This window comes from Pocillopora verrucosa, chromosome 3 (assembly GCF_036669915.1).
Source record: "Pocillopora verrucosa isolate sample1 chromosome 3, ASM3666991v2, whole genome shotgun sequence".
Classification (NCBI taxonomy): Eukaryota; Metazoa; Cnidaria; class Anthozoa; order Scleractinia; family Pocilloporidae; genus Pocillopora; species Pocillopora verrucosa.
In genome coordinates, this window is record NC_089314.1 from 7,999,325 (window position 1) to 8,019,292 (window position 19,968).

The following is a 19,968-nucleotide window of genomic DNA, read 5'->3' on the forward strand; positions in this document are numbered from 1 at the left end:
TCAATATAATTTATTAACAAGGATGAGGCTCAGGGATTTCTCATCTTTGGTTGTTTGGTCAAGAGTTGATGGTCAAATTATTGGGTGCAATAGTCCCACAAAGTTAAGTATTATGAGAATTTGTTCTAATGACATTCATGTGATTTCAGACACAGGATGTTGGAGAGAGGTGAAAGGTGACATTCACACGATTTCAAGAAAATGAATGGAATCAAGGATTGATTTATAGTTATGTTGTAAGGGGTCACATTTGGGAACCAGCTTTTCTGAGCCAGCTTTTCAATGTCAAGGGACAGTACTTTGTATAGATGCCATCAAGGCTGCTTGTTAAAATATCCAGAACATGTTCATTTTTTTCCTTAAACACCAGTTATTTATAGTAATAACTCCTATGAGTAAAGGGAGGCTTTTCTTACTTAAACAGTTCTCCATGCTAGAATTGTTAACCCTTTAACTCCCATGAGTGACCATGACAGAATTTCCCCTAACCATATCAATACAATATCAACCAGAAAAATGATGAGAATAAAGAAAAATATCAATTTGGGGATAACTAGTTGATCCAATGCTCAATTCTCTGAACTAACATCATAAGAATTGTGTGGTTGACAGTTAGGAGAATTACAAATTTGGTGTGGGAGTTAAAGGGTTAAAAGAGTCAAAGTAGAACTTGTGGTTTTGGTGTCAGCATCAAATAGTATTTGTATATATCAAACTTTGTTGTCACTTCAAGACTTCTGCCCTTCCAGAGAGAATCTTTGTGTGTAGGCTCAAACCATGATTGCCATTGTACATTGGGCATTGAGGTTTGGTCTCACTGAAGTACTAAGGTAATGGTTAAAATTGCATGCTAGGATTTGGAACTTAAGTGGGATGGAAGTCCATGGGAGAATTGCAATGTTCACCCACAAAAAGTGTAAAGAGCAAGGCTATCAATTCAATTGGATAAGAACTTTATAGGGGTGGGGGGGGAGAGGAAAAAGTCTAGATGCTAGAACACTTCATTTACAAATAAACAGAATGTTTGTATATGGAAACTGACTTTGATCCCTTTTATTTTCATTTGAAAGTGGTAAAAACAAAGCTTGTCTTCTTTATTCTGTGAAGAGTCATAAACAGTAATTAAAATAACCTTAAATTAAGACCTTCTTCTTACAGTTTTCACTGATTTTTTTCATCAACAGCTCAAAGTCAACAAAGGTAAAATTGAATAACCACAGTTTGTGAGTGAAATTAAGGCAGGTTTAAGTTAAAATCTACTTTAATATATGCTACAGAAATGATTCTGGATACAAGCCTCAAAACTGGGATGAGTGTTGAGGTGTTTTGTCCAAGCAATAAATTAGATACTACCTGAAAAAGCCTGCAAGCAAGCCAAATGTCTCATCAGCACTTTTGAAACTAATAGACAAACAACTTGCCATAGTGTTTTTAAGCTTAACTCGTACAAAGGTCTTTGGTAACCTTCACATTCATACACTCTTTCCGAGCAAAAATATTTTTCTTCATAAGAATTCCGCAAAAATGTTGCTGAAATTCTCTTTTCCAGTTCAACTGCAAAGATTCAACTCATTGAACATTTTCAAGAACAACAGCTATACCCTGACCACCTCCTATACATGCAGAACCAACAGCATACTTAGCACCAATTCGACGCAGCTCATGCACTAAGTGCCCTGTGATTCTTGCTCCTGAGGTGCCTACTGGGTGCCCTAAAGCAATTGCTCCACCATTCACATTTGTCTTGTTCATGTCCAGTTCAAGTTCTCTTTGAACTGCAAGAAACTGAGGAGCAAATGCTTCATTCACCTGTGAAGATAAGATTGGAAGAGATTGTGTTTAAATTCATAATGTTGTTTTCAACTTGTTCAAGTGGGTTGTGGATTATGCAAGAGAATTCATTTGGTTTTATTATTTGAGTTGATGATTTAAATAAGCCACCATAAAGAGTTTCTAAAGCTGATGTTTCCTATAATACTGACAAGGAGAATATGTCTAACAATTAAGAGTTTCTTAAGGTTGTGATCATTTTCTTAGTTTGCATGACTTGAGTGTTTAATCCAGACATGATATTGGATGGAGAAATTAAATATTTATCACTCTAAGAGGTGTAAGGGTTTAAGATCCCAACAAGAAATCAAACAATCTTTGTAGCTAAGAAAAGATTTCAGGTTTTTTTAAGCCTTTATCAGAGTTATCTATACTTTTTCTGTACCTTAAAAATTAGTGTTAATTTTCTGTATGAATGTGTTACATACCTCAACCAGTGCCATGTCTTGCAGACTTTTTCCAGCTTTATTTAGAGCTGCTTTAATTGCTGGGACAGGACCTATTCCCATGATTGATGGCTCTACACCAGCCACAGAATATGAAGCAATTCTTGCGAGAGGAGTGAAGTTATGTTCCTTCAGGGCTTTCTCACTGACTAAAATGAGTGCTGCAGCCCCATCACATATGCCCTAACAACACAAACAGATGAAAATTTATCCTATCAACAACTGCTTGTAAACAGTTTCTATATACATACAAACACAAAAGTACAGTGAAAGTAACTCACAGAAGCATTGGCAGCAGTAATTGTTCCATCTTTTTTAAACACTGGTGCTAACTTTGCCAGCTGCTCTATAGTACTGTCTGGCTTAGGATGTTCATCAACCTTAAATTCCTCTGGTCCCTTCCTGCCTTTCACAGTCACAGGAACAATTTCTTCAACAAATCGGCCATCTGCATGAGCTGAAAATGACCAAAACTAAACTTATGAATATTAACCAAACAGAAAAATTAAGTTACAACTACAAAATCAAGTAAAGAAAAGTAGTGACTTTGCTTCTCACCCTTTAACACACAGAAGTGATTAACATGTAACTTCTCCCCATAATATTCATACAATATCCAACAAACAGGGTATGAAAATACTCAGACTAATTGGGTAGAAGTTGTTACCTTGATCTCACAACAAATTCTTGTAACTTATTTACAAGGAAATGTGTAGCAGCTGAGGGAGAGAATGAACAGTTGGATCTTGGGAGTTCAAGGGTATTTGTATCTGGAAGCTCTTAATGACTGTTCCAAGCTATCAGTTTGTCAAAAATTGTGAGTGAAATAGGAACCCAAGCTGGGAAAAAGAAAATATGAGACACCCTCAAATAAGTTTGCTCCCCCACACTTTGCATTTTCCTGTCCAGGCCATGACTGAAAGCTGGGCACAGCTTGTTGATGAGTTTCAGCCTCATAGTTTTATTTACCTTCAGCCCATCTTTTCTGAGATAGCAGAGCAAACTCGTCACATTCTTGCCTTGTGATATTGTATTTTTCTGCAAGATTTTCCCCAGTGACACCCATAGGCATTTTAGCATGAAAATCAGTCAAACCTTGCCACAAAGTGTCCTCAAGCTAAAGAATGCAATGAAAGAATAAATTAGGCTTTAATGAAATTATTTTTCAACATTAATTACTTGTACTACCTGGAAAATTAGTTTTAGTATGGTAATCACATTAAAAAAAAAAAACAGTATAAACTTGCAAAGTTGTAAATGAACAGATGAACACCACCATCTGAATATGCATTTTTGACGAGGTATCGAGAGGAAAGCTCACCTTTAAGTCAAGTCCTAATTTTGTTCCAAATCTAGCATCTCTAAGGGCATATGGTGCTTGACTCATGTTCTCTGAGCCTCCACACAAAACAATGTCACTTTCACCCAGCTGAATCTCCTGTGCTGCTGTGACAACTGCCTGGAAACCTGAACCACAGAGTCTGTTCAAAGTCAAAGCTGGAGTCGTAACAGGGACATTGGCCTTCAGGGCAATATGTCTTGAGATATAGGCTGCATCTGATGCACTCTGTGAATGGGCATTAAAAGGTTAACCATTATGGGCTGTTAACCATTATGGGCTGTTGACCTGAGATTAGACTTACTATGACTTACTACTATCTGGTTGGTTGAGAGCATTCAATCAATATATGATAGCATGAGAAGTTGACCTGACAAATGCAATATCAGCATTAACCCAGAGAGAAACTCAAAATATCTGAATCTATTTTTTTCTAAGCACTGGTACATGCCAAAATAATTATTTTATAGTAATAAACTGTAATAAATCTTATTTCAGTAACGTTTTGAGCACTGGTTGTCAGACTGCATGTTGTGTGTATGTAGTAAGAAGTGTTCATTAAAAATAATTATATTTAGTTAATTTTAAAGAGATCTGAACAGAATCAATTCGTGGCGTAACTCCTTCACTCGCTTCAACTACAACTAGGGGACTTAACAAGACCTGTCACGCGATAAGAAAACTGCCGACAAACTAACAGCCGATCGCAGTCTATCTGTTCTTATGAAAATAATTCAAGGGATATTACTGCATTCATCAGCTCATAGTCATTTCTGAATCTTAACATAAATTTAATAAAGTGAAATTATTATCAGGAATTACACGTCGCAAGTGTCCTTGTACAGATAGAGTACAAAGTCCATCATGACATGTAATAAAAGGTCAGAAGAGCAGACAACTGAAAAGATAAATAAACTTAATCTATCGGATCACTTCTACTACAACTCTTAATCTAAAAAATTCCTTTCTGATGTGTGGCCTAATTGTACTTTTTTTAAAAATAAAATATCTGCAACCAAGTTCAAATGTGTTACCTGGATAACGTTACCAAACACGGATGAGTCCACAATCGCTGGATCAACTTTTCCTGCTTCCATTGCGGCAACAGCGGCATGTTGTCCCAACACAGTAGCCGTTATACCCTTTAGTTTTCCTCCAAATGTGCCAAACGCGGTTCTCTTAGCCGCTACGATGTACACTGGACGTGCAAGACCAGCCATTTTTACAATTTGCGAGAGTAAAGTTCAGCAGATAAATTTCGCAAACTAATGGTTGAGTAACCAAGCTTTTACTGTGATGTGGGCAGGGGATGGGTGGGTAATGGGCTGGTCTCAGCATACGCAAGGTCATTATTGCGGAAATGTCGTCGTCATTCATACATTTTTTTTGCCTTCACCAAAATTTCTTAGATCATGGATGGATTTAGAGAAGTGTTGAAGGAGGCCTATTTTCTCTATTTATGGAGTTTCTTCATTTTTTTTTCTTTCTTTCTTTATTCATTCATTTTTTAAGGTTGTGAGCCGTTTTTAGGATGAAATGTACTTTTCAACAAGGTTTAAGTTCCTTTTTAGAACATTCGCTTTTAATTGGTAAATATTTTTCTATCAATTTCTTGTAATTAAAACATCTTAAGACATAACTGTTATTTGATGTTCAGCTCTAGGGTTATTCAAGACATTTCTTTCACAAATCACCTTTAGGTAGCTATGCCTAACTGTAACTGTTAAGAACTAAGCTTGTTAAGGTCAAATAGAGGTTCTGTGACTCCATTCTCGGAATTAAAAAAAGTCTTTAATGATGATGGTCTGTAGCAGGATACATGTTACAATTCTTGTTCTGTTCCTGGATACTACGCTTGTCTGTATTTACCATTTTAAAAAATAATACATTTTCATACAAAACAATGACATCAATGTATGGGTGTCTTATTATCTCCTTTGTTTTGTTCCCCTTGATTCACAATATTGGCTCCAAAATTACCATTCATTTCAATCACATCAATCTTATTGTGTTTCAAGGGAAGTGAAAGTATGCAGAAAACTAAATATGATAATAGTTAAATCATTATTTTAATTAATCGTTAACTTGCATGTGTATACATTATATTACTTTAAATTTCTGTTTTTTGCCCTGAAAGTAATTTTCTGGTTAAGATCCAACCAAAGAAGCACTTGATTTATGTACAACCAGGGCTAAGAACACCAGGATTAATAATCAGATGATGGACAACATTCCACATCCAACACTACATGATCTATGTGAGGAGCATAGGACTTGACATGTTCAATGTGCCTCACTTGAACATTCCACTCTTGTTTACCATGTGATTTCCTTAAATGAGGCAGTATAGTCTGAGTAACATATTTTGCCCAATCTAGCCACTCTTGCTTTACTTTCTTGTTGCAGGAGGGTATGTGGTTTTGTTTCCAGAATGGAAGATTAGACTCAACTGAAACTGTAAAGGGCTCAGAAGAGATCATTGACGATTCCAGCTCAGAAGATTTTATCAAAACCATCCTGTTGTTGTGTACATGGCCTTGATTTACTACACATGTTGATGTATTCTCTGAATGACAGTGAATTGATGAAGGTTGTTCTACTCCATTAAAACCACAATTGTCATCAAAAGTACTCTGTGGGCTTGTCATGTTGGCTTTCTTGGTTTGACTTACAGACAGACAGGTTTCTCCAGCTAATGACTCTGACAATTTGCTATTTACTATTCCTTTCTGGTCTTTTATACTTGATGTGACATTTCCATGAACATGTAACCACCCTCCTCTATCAGGACGAAGTGCAGCACAAGCCACCGGCCATCCAGCCTCGCTAGAGGGGATAAGGCCCAAGTTGACATGGTCTGCTACTCCTCGAAGAGGAAACTATAAATCAAATCACACAAGGAAATCACTTTAAAGTTCTATGCATGTTATCAAATCTTGGGTCACTATTTATTATTCAAGGGAGATGTGGTGTTCAGGATGGTTTACACTCACAATTCTTTCCTTCACAGGTCTGCAAATATATATTTCAAATAGGTCAAGGAAAAACATCCAAGATTCTTTTCAATTTTCTGACAGCAACCAAAATTTCAACAACACGAACAGACGTTGCCATCAGAGTCAAGGGATTCATAATACAAAACCAATTTAAAAGCTATTGTTTACCTTCAGATTATCTCCCTCATGAATGACACATTGCTTATCAACACCATTCAATTTCAAGTTTCTTCTCAAAGCCTCTACAGCATTTTCATTCCACTCACAAGCATGAACCATGGCTGCTTTAGCATGAACAAGATAGGGCAGGACAAAATAACCAATTCCAGCATAAAGATCAACAACAGTTTGACCAGAACAGTCAAAATTTCCAACTCGGATCTTTTCTGTAATATTTCCTGAAGAGAACATGCACTTTGTGACATCAAAGGTGTATTTAATGCCATTATCAGTGTGAATCACCCATCCATTCTCACCCAGAAGCATAGTGACTTTGGGGGTTCTGAAACCATCCCTACATATAGCTGATTTCTTGGCAAGTCTTGTGACACCAAGACTTTTTGCAACAGTTCTCCATAATTCACCATCAAAGTCTCTCCATTTTTCTGAAGTGAAACTGTTCTCTGGTAAAAGAATAAGGTCTCCATGCTGCTCCCAATGTGATGGTATATCATCTGGTAACAACCCATCAAATGTTCCACCATTCATGTATAATAAATTGTCTAAAGCAATCTTCAACTTCTCTTGAGGAGACAATCTAACCAGTCGTACAATCAATTTATCAGCATCTATGCATTCAACCCTCCCCTCAAATGGAACAAGCCAAGATGTATCACTTTTTCCTGACTGTTCATTGAGTTTTTCAGCCGGCTCTTGTTGTAAAGGAATCATCACTTCATTTGTGGAGGACTTTGTCACTTTCCGCTCTTTATCATACAGTCCTCTGTCTTCAAAATACTTCCTGAGAGAAAAGAAATGACTTATTGTTAAGAATATCACGATGAGTTACCTCTAGTCTGCAATTAATCTGACCAATATCATGATATATCATCCATAATGCTTGCATTTCAATTTTTTTCTCCTAAATCTATGAAGATAAGGTGACTTAAATTTTAAGATGAAAGAGTTCTCAACTTAAATTTAATTGAAAAAAATTATCTCGACAAAAGAAATAACGATTTAAGAGTGCTCTGAAAATTCTACCTTTTTCTTATGAGAATACCTGTAATACTCTCTCAAAACAGTGAATTTACAAGCTGAAAAAAAAGTTTAGGAGGCTAAGGTGACGGGTAACAGTAAGTTCTTACAACCACTACGAAAACATGCGGCACTTACCTTGCTTTTTGGCCATTGACTTTAGACGTCACAAAAACCCAGGACATTTCAAACTGGTGCCGTTACAAATTTCTAATAAATCCTAAAGACCTCGACGAATATGCGGTGAAAAAACGATCAACCTCATCGTCAAGTTTTGAGGCCGCCATGTTGACTATTTTTGGACTGGACTGGACGCTAGTGAGATGCGTTACTATCAGTCAGCGAGATACTCCATTAGTTCCAGTGTAACTCCTACGGGAAAATTGAACATGGCGGAGTCGAACCCTATTCTCGTGGGGCTTTTCAGTGCAATTTCAGTCGGTCTTTTCGGGATCATTTTCCTCGTGTACAAGTTAAGAATCTTGCATAGGTACATTTACAAGGTAAAAAAATTTTCTTTGTCTTCTTTAGTGTAAAGGTAAAAATCTTTTGATCAGCTAGATGTATACGTCACATGACTGCTAAACTGATTTGCAATCGTTTTTCAATACTTTCAAAAATTTGGATTTATGAGTTAGAAATTCTTATGCTGAGTTTTAAGAAGATCCTTCTGCCTCTGAGGTGGTACGATCTCCGCACAGCCCCATTCTTTATCATGGATACAGTTCTTGGATATAGAAAACAATGTAGATTGCCTCTGACACTTCGATTTCGTTCCAAAATAGTGTGGGGCTGTGCAAAAATCGTAACCTTGAGTCTCTTAAAAGAGTTATCACATATGCCTAGACATGTGTATATCTAGATAAGAAAGAATGATCCTGAAATCATTCATGAAATTTCTGCGTTTCTTTTCCTCATTCCAAATTGGGGGGGGGGGGGGTTACTCTTGAAAACGAGAAGTTGTACATATTCCAACTTTTTTTTAATCAAATTTATTTCAACAAGAAACTGAGGCATTTAAAACCAGGAACTGGGTCCTTAAATAAAAGTAAGAGATCAAGCTTGGAGAACGTGTGCAGGGCACTGCTCGCAGGATTGCAATAGCATTTACCCAATATAGTTTTTCCTAAATGAGAGTCAGTAAGAGACTTTGGGTTCAAACCATTTGAAGCTGTTTACATTGATTATACATTCTCTATTGTTCTGAGGGCTTCTTAAAATGTTTATGATAAGTAGCATCATCATTGTCATTGTTATTATGCAAAATCAGATCAATCCTTGCACTCATAGATCTCAATATAAATATCAAATCTACTTACTGTCTCTGATACATTTTATATGAATTTATTTTTATCAAACAATATGTGACCCTCCATGGGAAAACAGACACTAACGCTTTTCCATTTAAACTGCGAAACCGTTTACTATCCATTTAAACAGTTCATGAAAATGTTTTTGCTTTGAGATAACTATCCGTTGTCGCTTGGAAAGTTTTTCTGCAAAAGATCTCAACTTAACCACAACCGTTTAATTTTAATTTTTAGCACTCTGTTTGCTGATTTTGGTCAGCCATTTCTCAGTTTAAGCCATCTGTTTTTGGGCTTTGGTCAACTGTTTTACGTTTCGAGCTAACCATTTTTATTTTTGGTAAACCATTTAACAGTTTGAGCTATCTGTTTTTTGGACTTTAGTAAACTGTTTAACATTTTGTGCTATTGGTTTTTATTTTTGGTCAACTGTCAGCAGTTATGGAAACCGTTTAAATGCTTGAGTTAGCCGTTTAGTATCCATTTAAAACTGTTTTTCTAGACTGTTTAATGGAAAAGCGTTAGTGTCTGTTTACCCATGGAGGGTCACATATTCCCAAAGGCCCAGTTTAGATGCCAAACTTCAGCGAGCCGAATCAAACTCAACAAATTAAGTTCATGTGAAGCATGTTGTCTGAATCAATTCAGAATGGCTGATTTAATTTAGATTGGCTCAGTCAATTAATCCTGGTTTAAGACGGTTTGCATTCTTCTTCTTCTTCCTATTCTTTTTGCACTGTTTTCCAGCATTTTGAACAGGTGAGAGGCTCTTGCTCGCAGATTGCTGCTGCAATCCATGACATCTGCCATGTTTACAATTGTTTGCAAAACCAATGACTGACTATTAATTTTCTTCAATTAATTAATTTTGGCTGAGTGAAGTTCAGTGTTTGAATCAATTCAGCCAGGATTAACTGATGTAGGCCAGTCTATTGCAGAATTTGATTTGGCGCAGCTGAAGTACAGCGTCTGAACCAGGCCTAATTAATTATTTTTTCTTCCATTCACCTTTCTTCAAGATGAAGTCTTTATGTTGTGAGGTAGATTACTTTTTGGTTTCTCCAGGTTACTGATCACCATATAAGCTTGAAATTTACTTGACTATACTTTATGCATGACAAATTAAGATATTCCTTTATATACAGTTGCAGTACTGATCACTTCTGTTGTACTCTATGTAGCTGGATGAAAACAGTAATAGACATGGTGGAGAATTAGTTGGTGAAGTTCTAAAGGTAAGTGATGATTATTATAGTAGGTTATGATGATCACAAGCCCTGGTGATGTTGTACATCCCAACTACCAGGGTTCATACATGCTGATTTGTAAAAAAGTCAACTTTTAAGATCCTAAGAAGAAAAGGTGACAAAAATGCAGACACTTTGGGCAAGGGTTATACAAAGATTGCAAGCAGTCTCTCCTGTTTGGCAAAATCTGTTAGGGATTCCAAAAAAAGGAGTTGAAAAAAGTCAGCAAAAAAAAGCAAAACAGCAAAAAATAATAGTTAGTGTGCTGCATGGAACTCATGCTAGCATCAATTTTTTTTGTTCACTGATTTTTTTTATTTTCATGAAGAACAAGATGTAGTCTTGGGTTACAGTTTGAATTTTTCTTTTTTATCTTTTTTGCATAGTGAAGTTGTAGGGTATGTAATACTTAGGCTGGCATAAAATAACCTGTGGTGATACACAGACATAAATCTATAACCTGGACATCACTTTTGAAAGTTCATATCTGAGGTTGAAGGAAACAGGACTTCTTTGTATTACAACAAAATAGTTTATTGGATTTGATAACTGAATTGATTGATAACTTATTTGATACTTTCAAAGTCATTTATAACAGCTTTAGTTACCTGCAGATGAGTTGAAAAATCTATTCACTCACAGTTAGTTGATTATGTTCTGCTAACAAGATGCATTGTTCAGGATAAATGTGTAATTTGTCATCTTTTTTGACAGGCTCATGGTGTCAAATATGTTTTTACACTCTGTGGTGGCCACATCTCGCCAATTTTAGTCTCATGTCAAAATCTAGGAATCCGTGTTGTTGACACACGGCATGAGGTAGGGTGGTTAAATGGTCATATTTTTGCTTGGAACAATCAGTGACAGATTACATGACATAAGGAATTCTAGCTGGTCTTCCATGAAATATGATGCTATGACAGCCCTCAAAATCAAGGAATGTTTAATTAACACCAAGTAACACTTTTAATTTGCCTTCCTTTTGTGATCAGGTGACAGCTGTGTTTGCAGCAGATGCAGTTGCCAGGTTATCAGGAGTTGTTGGTGTGGCTGCTGTTACTGCTGGTCCAGGTAAGTGTAGACTTTGTTTATCCCATTATTGTTGAAATTTTTTCTGTAAATTTTTTTTTTCTTTAAAATTGGAAAGTGAAATCTGTAGAAACAAAATGGAGTGCTAGATGTCTCTTCTCTTTCTATCTTGGATCCTTCTCACTCTCTCTTCAATCAAAGGGTATTTTCCATGCCTTTTGAACAAAGACCAGACATAGCCGATATTTCAGTCCAAAGGTATGTTTTGGCAAATGGATTATTTTATATCTATTTATTGTTATCATATCAGGTCTAACAAATACAGTGACAGCTGTGAAGAATGCTCAAATGGCAGAGTCTCCTGTGCTGTTGTTAGGTGGAGCTGCTGCTACACTTCTAAAGGTCTGTATTTTGTTTGAAATGATTACTTTAGATTTCTCTTTTGTGTAAGAGGGCTTTATAATAGGCTCATCTTGTCAGAATTTATTACTGTTTCTGTCGTTAGCCTGAAGTGACCAGGGATATTTGTTACACCCTTGCCTGGAAGGAATAGCAGTCACCTAGCTACCTCCTAAAATTTGGTGAATGACTGTCTTGTTTGAGAGAGAGCTTATATGACAGAGGGCTCATCTTGTCAGGGTTTATCTCTCAGTTTCAGCAGCCTGAATAGACGAGGAATATTAAAAACCCCCCTCCAAATCAGGGTTGCAGTCACATGATTACCCTCTAGGTGCTTGTTCATACTTCTTGTTTTCTAGAAGGTTAAAAATTCTCAGTTCTTATAAAGGATTTAGTTAATTTGCTTCTAATTTGGTTCTTTATAGTAGTCTATTAATAATTATCATCGCTTCTTCTTATTGAATTATTTCTTTTAGGGACGTGGAGCTCTACAGGACATTGATCAGATGAGTTTGTTCAAGTCTTTGTGCAAGTACTGTGCTACAGTTACAAGGTAATTGATTGCAAATATATGATTTTTATTTATATACAGTCATTTATTCATCACCTCAGGTGTTTATTACAAACCAACATAATGACCAGCTCCTAACTGGCTTGTCAGCGTAGTTGGTAGAGCACTGCACCAGTATTGCAGAGGTCATGGGTTCAAATCCCGTACAGACCTGAATTTTTTTCAAGCCTTATTTTAACTACTGTTTAAGTAGTGTAAGATATTCTTCTTTAGCCCAGACAAAGGAGGATAGATATCCTTGGCTATTTGTGCAAACTAGTCTCACATGTAGCTCTGGCCAGATAGGTTATTAAGCTCATAATTCCCTGCTTTTCATTTTTGATATCACTAATTGAAATGTCTGCAATAATTTTTGCCTATAGGGTAGCAGACATTGTTCCAATTCTACAAAAAGCCATTCAGATTGCACAGTCTGGAACACCTGGTAAATTCTGCTAGTGAGAAAGACTATTTATCCTGATTATAGTGAACAGCTGAAAGCAGTTTCTCTAAATATGAAAAAATTCCAGTTTATGTGAACTTTTGGCTGCATCTAAGTGTATGAACAAGGTTAGGGTTAGAGATGTTCTGGATGTTCTGTATCCTTGGTGTGGTTTTGCAAACCATTTTAGATTACCTTTCTAGTCACCAGGTCAAAGTACGGTTTTCAGTTGAACCTCATTTGTTCCTAGTACTTTAAGATATCCTTGGTCATTTTGAAACTCATTTTAAATATATTAGTGCCTGCCTTTTGTGTAATTACTTGACAAAGTTCATGTGACATTTTTCCCCTGATTTGTAGGTCCTGTGTTTGTGGAGTTCCCCATTGACACCCTGTATCCCTATCCTACAGTCAAGAAAGAGTCTGGACTCAAGGTATTTAAATTCTTTTTCATTTCAAAGGACTTTCAGTGATTAAAATTCCACTTTGGGTCCAGTTGTTGAAGGGGCTGATAATACCATCCAACTGATAAATCACTATCCAGCAGATCAGGATAAGTTTTAACCCTTTAACTCCCAAGATCTCATTAGTAATTCTCCTTACTGTCTGCCATAAAGTTCTTGTGATGCTAGTTTGGAGAAATTGGTATTGGATCAACTTATAATCCCCTCACTGACATTTTTCTTTATTCTCATCTTTTGTATGCTTGATATTGTAAGGAGAAATTCTGTCTTGGTCACTCATGGCAGTTAAAGGGTTAACAAAAAGGACCACACTAACAGCCATGCAGGCCCAAGTTGTTCTAAGGTTGGATAATGCTATCCACTGGATAAAACTCTCTCTGTTAGATAACATTATACATTTTGCTATCACTTATCCACTCAATAGTGATCTGTTAGATAGCATTATCCACACTTTTTACAACTTGGTCCAGATGGAGATTTATCCAGCAAATAGTGTTGTCTACCCTTCAAACAACTGAATCCAGGGCAGTTAAATCAATAGTGCCCGGTAACTTACTATTAATATCTCGTAGAGGAGATTTTGAGATAGTGAAGTCATCTGAGCTACCAGCAGACATCTTAAATCATTTTTCAAAGTATATCTATCCACATACTGTTAAATTACCCATTGAACATGTTAAATGGGTATGTAGTTTTTATTATTACCAGTAACATTACAGCCAACCAAAATTTCCCATTACTTTTAGGAAGAAGTCAAGGGATTTTCTCAGCGCTTAGTTAATTGGTAAGTTGCTTACTGAGTCACAAGGCTTGGGTCACACCCTTGTTAAAGGTGTCTGGGTTTACCTCTTTTTCTGATCCACCTGCAATTTTACATTGGGTGGTAATGAGAATTTGCCTCTGTGACCCAGACCAAGGTTTATCAGGAATCATAGGTAGCCAGCTACCGGCACCTTATTGACAATGCTGTGCTGATATTTAAATTTGTGTATGATTGTGCTCACTTTCCTAAAGGTATATATCTAACCACCTTCATGGCTTGTTCGCTGGAGCCTGGGACCCACAACCAAAAGATCCATTACCTGTTGATATACCAATGCCTATTAAGTCACAGGGTAAGTGCCATTTAGATTTGACTTGATTTTAGCCAGTCATTGTATGACTGTATTATGAATCAGTTACAATTCTTATCAACAGATATGTGAACTCTCTTCTTTTTAGTTGATGAATGTGTGAGACTGGTTTCTAAGTCTACTAGACCAGTGATCATCCTAGGAAGTCAGTCTACATTGCCTCCAGTCCCAGCTGACAAACTAAGGAAAGCTTTGGAGGTGGGTTGTAAAGGCCTGTTCTGTTTATCAGCTTTTATCAGCAGAATATAATAAAGTTAAGAAGAAGTAATGATCTTTAAAATTAATGATCTTCTGTAAGCTACAACCTAAATTGTAGGAAGATTGCAGATATAGGAAGCCTCTGTCTGCTTTGGCCTGAAAATTGTTTCCTCCCCAAACATCCAAGTTTAATCCTTGAGATTCAAAGTAACAATTAAGAGTTAAAATGCTCAACTCTAAAGTAATTTCGTAGAACTTTTGGGCAAACCCCTTCACTGCACCAGGCTCCTACCAGTACATGTACTTTCTTGCAACTGAAAGTTTCCCTCTGCTCTCTGTATTTTTCAAAATTTAAGTGCCTGTAGCTCAGCAATATTGAAATTAGTTTTAAATACAGTGTTTGAATACAGCTGTTAGCTGGTGAAAGTCAACATCACAAGTTATTTTCGATTGTGATTTTGCTTGATAATTCTTACTGATCAGAAATATTCTAGGCAAGACCTGAAATGTTACTGACTACTTCTGGGAAAAAAAGCTTTCTATTTTATTCTGCATGAATATCACTTAGACCATCTGTTATAGCTTTATGTTTCATGTGTGCTTTTAATTAGTTGATACCAATTCATAATTTGGCAGTAGATTGATCAGTACAACTGATCTCATTTGCAAATTTATAATTTGACCTCGGTCTAGCTTTTACAAATTGCCCTACCTTCATGTTTGTTATTGTTATTGTTGTTGTTGTTGTCTGTTTTTGATGTTGATTTATTCTTATTTTGTTAACAGGAATTGGGTATCCCATGTTTCCTAGGAGGCATGGCCCGTGGTCTGTTGGGAAGAAATAGCAATCTCCATATAAGGCAAAGGAGGAGAGATGCTTTAAAAGAGGCTGATCTTGTTATTTTAGCAGGTGAAATAGTTAACACCTTATTCAATAGTATAGGGTCAAGATGCAAACACCTAATCAAAACCCCTTTCACTTCCAAGACCTAATTAGTAATTCTCCTTACTATCTGCCATACAATTCTTATGATGTTAGTTCAGAGAATTTGGTATTGGATCAACTAAGAATCCCATAATTGATATTCTTCTCTATTCTCATCACCTACCTGCTTGATATTGTATTGATATTGTAAGGAGAAATTCTGTCTTGGTCACTTGTGGTAGTGAAAGGGTTAAGATGTCCTTTTTGACAAATAAAACTAAATGATGTAGTTTAAAGTTCTTTTCAATTCTGGAAAAGTCAAGGCCAAAGAATTAAAGCAAGGTAGAGTGTAGATCATTTAGTCAGCTTTCAGAAACATGATCCACTTTCTTTTGAACACAGGTACAGTGTGTGACTTTAGGTTGTTGTATGGTAGAGTTTTGAACAGGAAGTCCAAAATAATTGCTGTGAATAGAAACAAGAGTCAACTTTTTAAGGTGGGTCATTTTCATAAGCCTAGTAAAATTTCATAAAACAAATATTAAAAACTTTAAAGAGGATCAGTACAAGATATTTTGAATGTTAACTAACTTTAACTAAAATTCATCACATTTTGTTGCTAATGACAGAATGGTCTAAGTAATGAACTGACTTTAAATCTCTATCTGCATTTAGAATTCAGACATGTTTTGGAAGCCCTCAGTTGCTGTTCAAGGTGGGGATTCAGAACTGTTACAATAAAAAAAAACTCACCGGACACTAACTTATAATGGAATGCAAAGCTATTTAAAAACTATTTATTATCAAAAAATGTCATGATGATTATTTGTCAGCATCTAATCTGCCTGATATCATAAAGATTACACATTAGAGTGTGTAGTTCTACTCACAGGTGAGATTTATAACTATTACAACTGCATTTATTAATTTTTGTTCCCTTTAATTAGGTGATAGTGAAATGGTTGCATCATAAAATAACTGATTACCTTCCCCTGCCCTACTCCACCTCAGAATTTGCAATAGAAGTAATAATATCGAGACTACTTTTTGTGACAAGTTCTTGATTCCCTCTTTTCAAGCTGTCGAGGTGTCTTAGCCAAATGTTATTTGGTGCTGATGATGATTCCTTTGGTTTCAGGTGATCCTGCTACCTTGATGATTGAACTTTCTAAGGGCCTCAAAGGCTACATCTGTCCAACTGATTGGTTGGAAAAACTGAAGGAAAGAGACATTGATAAAGAGAAAGCAAACAGGTACCTTTCAATCATACCAGACTCCATTATGGAATATATTTTGTGAAAGCAAGTGGCTTTCAGAAAATTGAATTAAAGGGAATGCTATGCATGCCCTTTGGATGTTTGCAGAACATTAAAAAAGATTTCATGTTATTCCCCGGCCTCTAGCTTATGATGTCAAATTATCTCATGTTTTCCCATGGTTTAACACAGGTTATTTAATGTGATAAACCAAAAGAAAGTCTTGTCTCTTGCTAAGAAAAGTATGAGCTCAAATCTTAGGCATAAATATTTTGCATATTAACTAACAAGATTGCTCTATGTAAACAACAATCCAATTACAAGATTGCCAGATGAAAATTTTACTTATTACAATGAAGGAAGCTGATAAGGACCTCCAATTCCACATAGAATCACAGGATTTCATTCCTTTTTTTATAGTCTCTGCTGATGATTTTCATGTTTTTGCCAGTTATTGACCCTTCAACTCTCATGGGTCACCAAGACAGAATTTCTCCTTACAATATCAATACTGAAGATATCATGCAGACAATTGATAATAATAAAGACAACTATCAATTAAGGGTATCATTAGTTGATCCAAGACCAAATTCTCCAAACTAACATTACAAGAATTGTATGGCAAACAAGCAAAGAGAATTAATAGGTAGATCTTGGGAGTAAAAGAGTTAAGAGTATTTATCCTTTTCCTGAACAGTCTGAAGTCACAGGAATCTCTAAAGCAGCAATTGAACCCACTGAAGTTGTTGTTCAATCTGGAGCACATTATGTCCAATGACAGTATCATTGTAGCTGATGGAGGTGACTTTGTAGGCTCTGCTGCTTACATCCTGAGGTAAAACCAAATTTACCGTATTGTTTAGGAATGTTTGTGTCATTTTAATTCATGTACAAAGAAAATTTCTTTGTTTCATAGAGTTAACAACTGAGCATTTGGAAAAAGTAGTGGATTACTCGAGGAAAAACTCTCTCCCCAATGTTTCACTCATGAAATTGCTCCAAAGTTACTGTGTAATGAACATTTACATTTGATTTTTGAGGTGTGGATGGATGTGCACATTCTAAAATTTTTTCCAATGGTTTGAACTTAACTTCAACAACCCTACACTTGATATGGTGTATCATCAAACTTTTCTAATGGATCACAAGCAAAAGAAACCCTTTTTGAGACTCTACAACTAGGGAATAGTCATTTTTTACAGTTATTTATAACAATAGGTTATTTCTGGCAAACAACTGAGTGTAAGTTTACCCATCCAGTGATCTCTCAAACAACTGTGTACTTAAATGATCTGCAAGCTGTTCTTGTGACAGGTGATTTAGTGAAATGAAGAAAAGAGAAGCATCTCTCCTCCCTTTCAGTACTAAAGCTAGTGAAACAGTAACCTTGCTTCCTTATTTCAGGCCACGAGGTCCATTGACGTGGCTGGATCCAGGTGCGTTTGGGACTCTTGGGGTGGGTGGTGGCTTTGCCCTGGGGGCCAAGCTCTGCCGCCCAGATTCAGAGGTCTGGATTATTTATGGAGATGGTTCTCTGGGTTACAGTGTAGCAGAGTTTGATACTTTTACAAGGCACAAGGTTTGTTTGTTTTGTTCTGTTCATTTGTTTCCACAGAATTTACCAGCAATGTGCTGATTTGAACCTGGTGAAACATGGTAAAGACAGGTCCAACAAACTGGAGCTTTTATATGGCATAATGTCTTTGAGAAGTGCATGTTGTTTCTTTGACCTCTCCTGCTAACCATGACAAAATGCAGAGCATATCCCCTGTGATTTGGTGTCCTTATCTGGGAAAATGAAGAAATCAAACCATTTGCAGACGTCTTTGCAAGAAATCACTGACAATCTCCTCAATTACTTAAAGCTTTCAATGAAAATCCAATTTTGGCCTTAACTGTCACTCATTGCACAGGCAGTCTAAATGTGGCTTACCAGGTAGAAGTGAATGCTCAAAAAACTACATCATCAGTCAGTAAAATAGTGAATTCTTATTAAGGGTCTTTTTTTACAATTAACCCTAGCTTGTGATAAATATTGTTCTCTTGTTAAATTCTCAGACTCCTGTCATTGCCCTGGTTGGTAATGATGCATGTTGGTCTCAGATTGCTCGGGAGCAAGTACCAATGTTTGGTTCAAGTATAGGATGTGACCTGGAGGTAAGAAAAAGCTTGAGTCCATAGTCAAAGTTAGCATTGGGATTTGTTGAGAACATGCCTCTAGTCACTACCATCTTATCTTAATCCATGACCACTAAGGAGTGACCAGCATCTACTGTAGTAAGTTTTGCCCTTTACTTGTACAACTGAGACAAACACCAGGGTCATGAGCATGGTGGAAATGATAATCAACTGAAGAAACTCTTTATTGTTAGGCAAATCCTTCTCGTCAGTACTTCAGGAAGCTTATTGAGAACAGTAGGAGAATATACATACTGTGAGGGTGTAATAATGTAATTCTTTTGATGTCTCAACAGTTCACAGACTATCACAAAGTAGCTGAGGGATATGGAGGAAAAGGGTTTCTTCTCAGTAATCCATCCACTGAAGAGATCGACAAAACACTCTCCCAAGCACAAGAAGTAGCCAGGGATGGCACTGCTGTACTGATTAATGCTCTGATCGGGAAAACTGACTTCAGAGAGGGATCCATTTCAGTATGACATATTTCACTATGTCTTCTGGACAATTTTACATGAGAAGTAATTATATAATTAGACAAAAAAAATTAGATCTTTGTTGAGCTTTAGATTGTACTTTCTAGTGATTAAGGGGTTTTGGGAGAACAAGAGAAAAACGTATAAACCTCTTCATTAAGAGTTTCACCGACATCTCAATTAGATTATTAGACACATTAACAGACAGAAAATGTGGTCTATTGCTTTCAAAAAATAGCTTTAGGTCTATCAGTCAAATAGACGATAGTTTTTTGAGCATTCAGAGCAGGCACAGTGTCTCAGCTAATTAACAATAACAGTTAAAGACAGAAGAAATATTCACAAATAGTCATTCTTGCATGTATTTAATTTAGTACTTAAATAATTAAGAATAACATTTTAATTAGTAGTCAAGAAAAATATTTTTCTGGACACTGAATTTAGTTTGGTTTCAAAAAGTGGTTGGTCAAGTTACTGAAACAGAAGTGACAGAATTTTCAGTTTTAATGAGACTGGTCTACAATCACTGTTAAATTTTTTAGTTTAACAGATTGTA

At 36.3% G+C, this 19,968-nt stretch overlaps 3 protein-coding genes across 4 annotated transcripts; 1 reads left to right on the top strand and 2 right to left on the bottom strand.

Moving 5' to 3' along the window:
* Positions 1-1,023: 1,023 nt before the first annotated feature.
* On the bottom strand, positions 1,024-4,894 carry LOC131785396 (3-ketoacyl-CoA thiolase, mitochondrial-like). The gene is made up of 6 exons (XM_059102281.2): positions 4,650-4,894; positions 3,598-3,843; positions 3,246-3,393; positions 2,558-2,733; positions 2,259-2,459; positions 1,024-1,809 (listed from the first exon to the last, which is right to left on the bottom strand). Exons 1-6 carry the CDS (start codon positions 4,833-4,835, stop codon positions 1,570-1,572), a joined length of 1,197 nt encoding a protein of 398 aa, XP_058958264.1. The 5' UTR covers positions 4,836-4,894; the 3' UTR covers positions 1,024-1,569.
* A 297-nt stretch (positions 4,895-5,191) lies between these two features.
* On the bottom strand, positions 5,192-8,098 carry LOC131785400 (tRNA wybutosine-synthesizing protein 2 homolog). Of its 2 annotated transcripts, none has more exons than XM_059102287.2 (3): positions 7,947-8,098; positions 6,780-7,572; positions 5,192-6,494 (listed from the first exon to the last, which is right to left on the bottom strand). In XM_059102287.2, the coding sequence occupies exons 1-3, from the start codon at positions 7,991-7,993 to the stop codon at positions 5,823-5,825; spliced, it is 1,512 nt and encodes a 503-aa protein (XP_058958270.2). In that variant the 5' UTR covers positions 7,994-8,098; the 3' UTR covers positions 5,192-5,822. The 2 variants fall into 2 exon arrangements, with proteins under 2 accessions (XP_058958270.2, XP_058958271.2); XM_059102288.2 differs by having other exon boundaries at positions 6,780-7,568; positions 7,943-8,074.
* An 85-nt stretch (positions 8,099-8,183) lies between these two features.
* On the top strand, positions 8,184-19,929 carry LOC131785394 (2-hydroxyacyl-CoA lyase 2-like). Its single transcript, XM_059102278.2, has 19 exons — positions 8,184-8,311; positions 10,297-10,350; positions 11,077-11,181; positions 11,355-11,433; positions 11,702-11,793; positions 12,267-12,343; positions 12,724-12,785; positions 13,143-13,216; positions 13,993-14,030; positions 14,261-14,361; positions 14,468-14,577; positions 15,364-15,487; positions 15,905-15,999; positions 16,178-16,217; positions 16,641-16,755; positions 17,456-17,593; positions 18,163-18,337; positions 18,817-18,915; positions 19,233-19,929. The coding sequence occupies exons 1-19, from the start codon at positions 8,198-8,200 to the stop codon at positions 19,416-19,418; spliced, it is 1,878 nt and encodes a 625-aa protein (XP_058958261.2). The 5' UTR covers positions 8,184-8,197; the 3' UTR covers positions 19,419-19,929.
* The last annotated feature ends 39 nt before the right edge of the window (positions 19,930-19,968 follow it).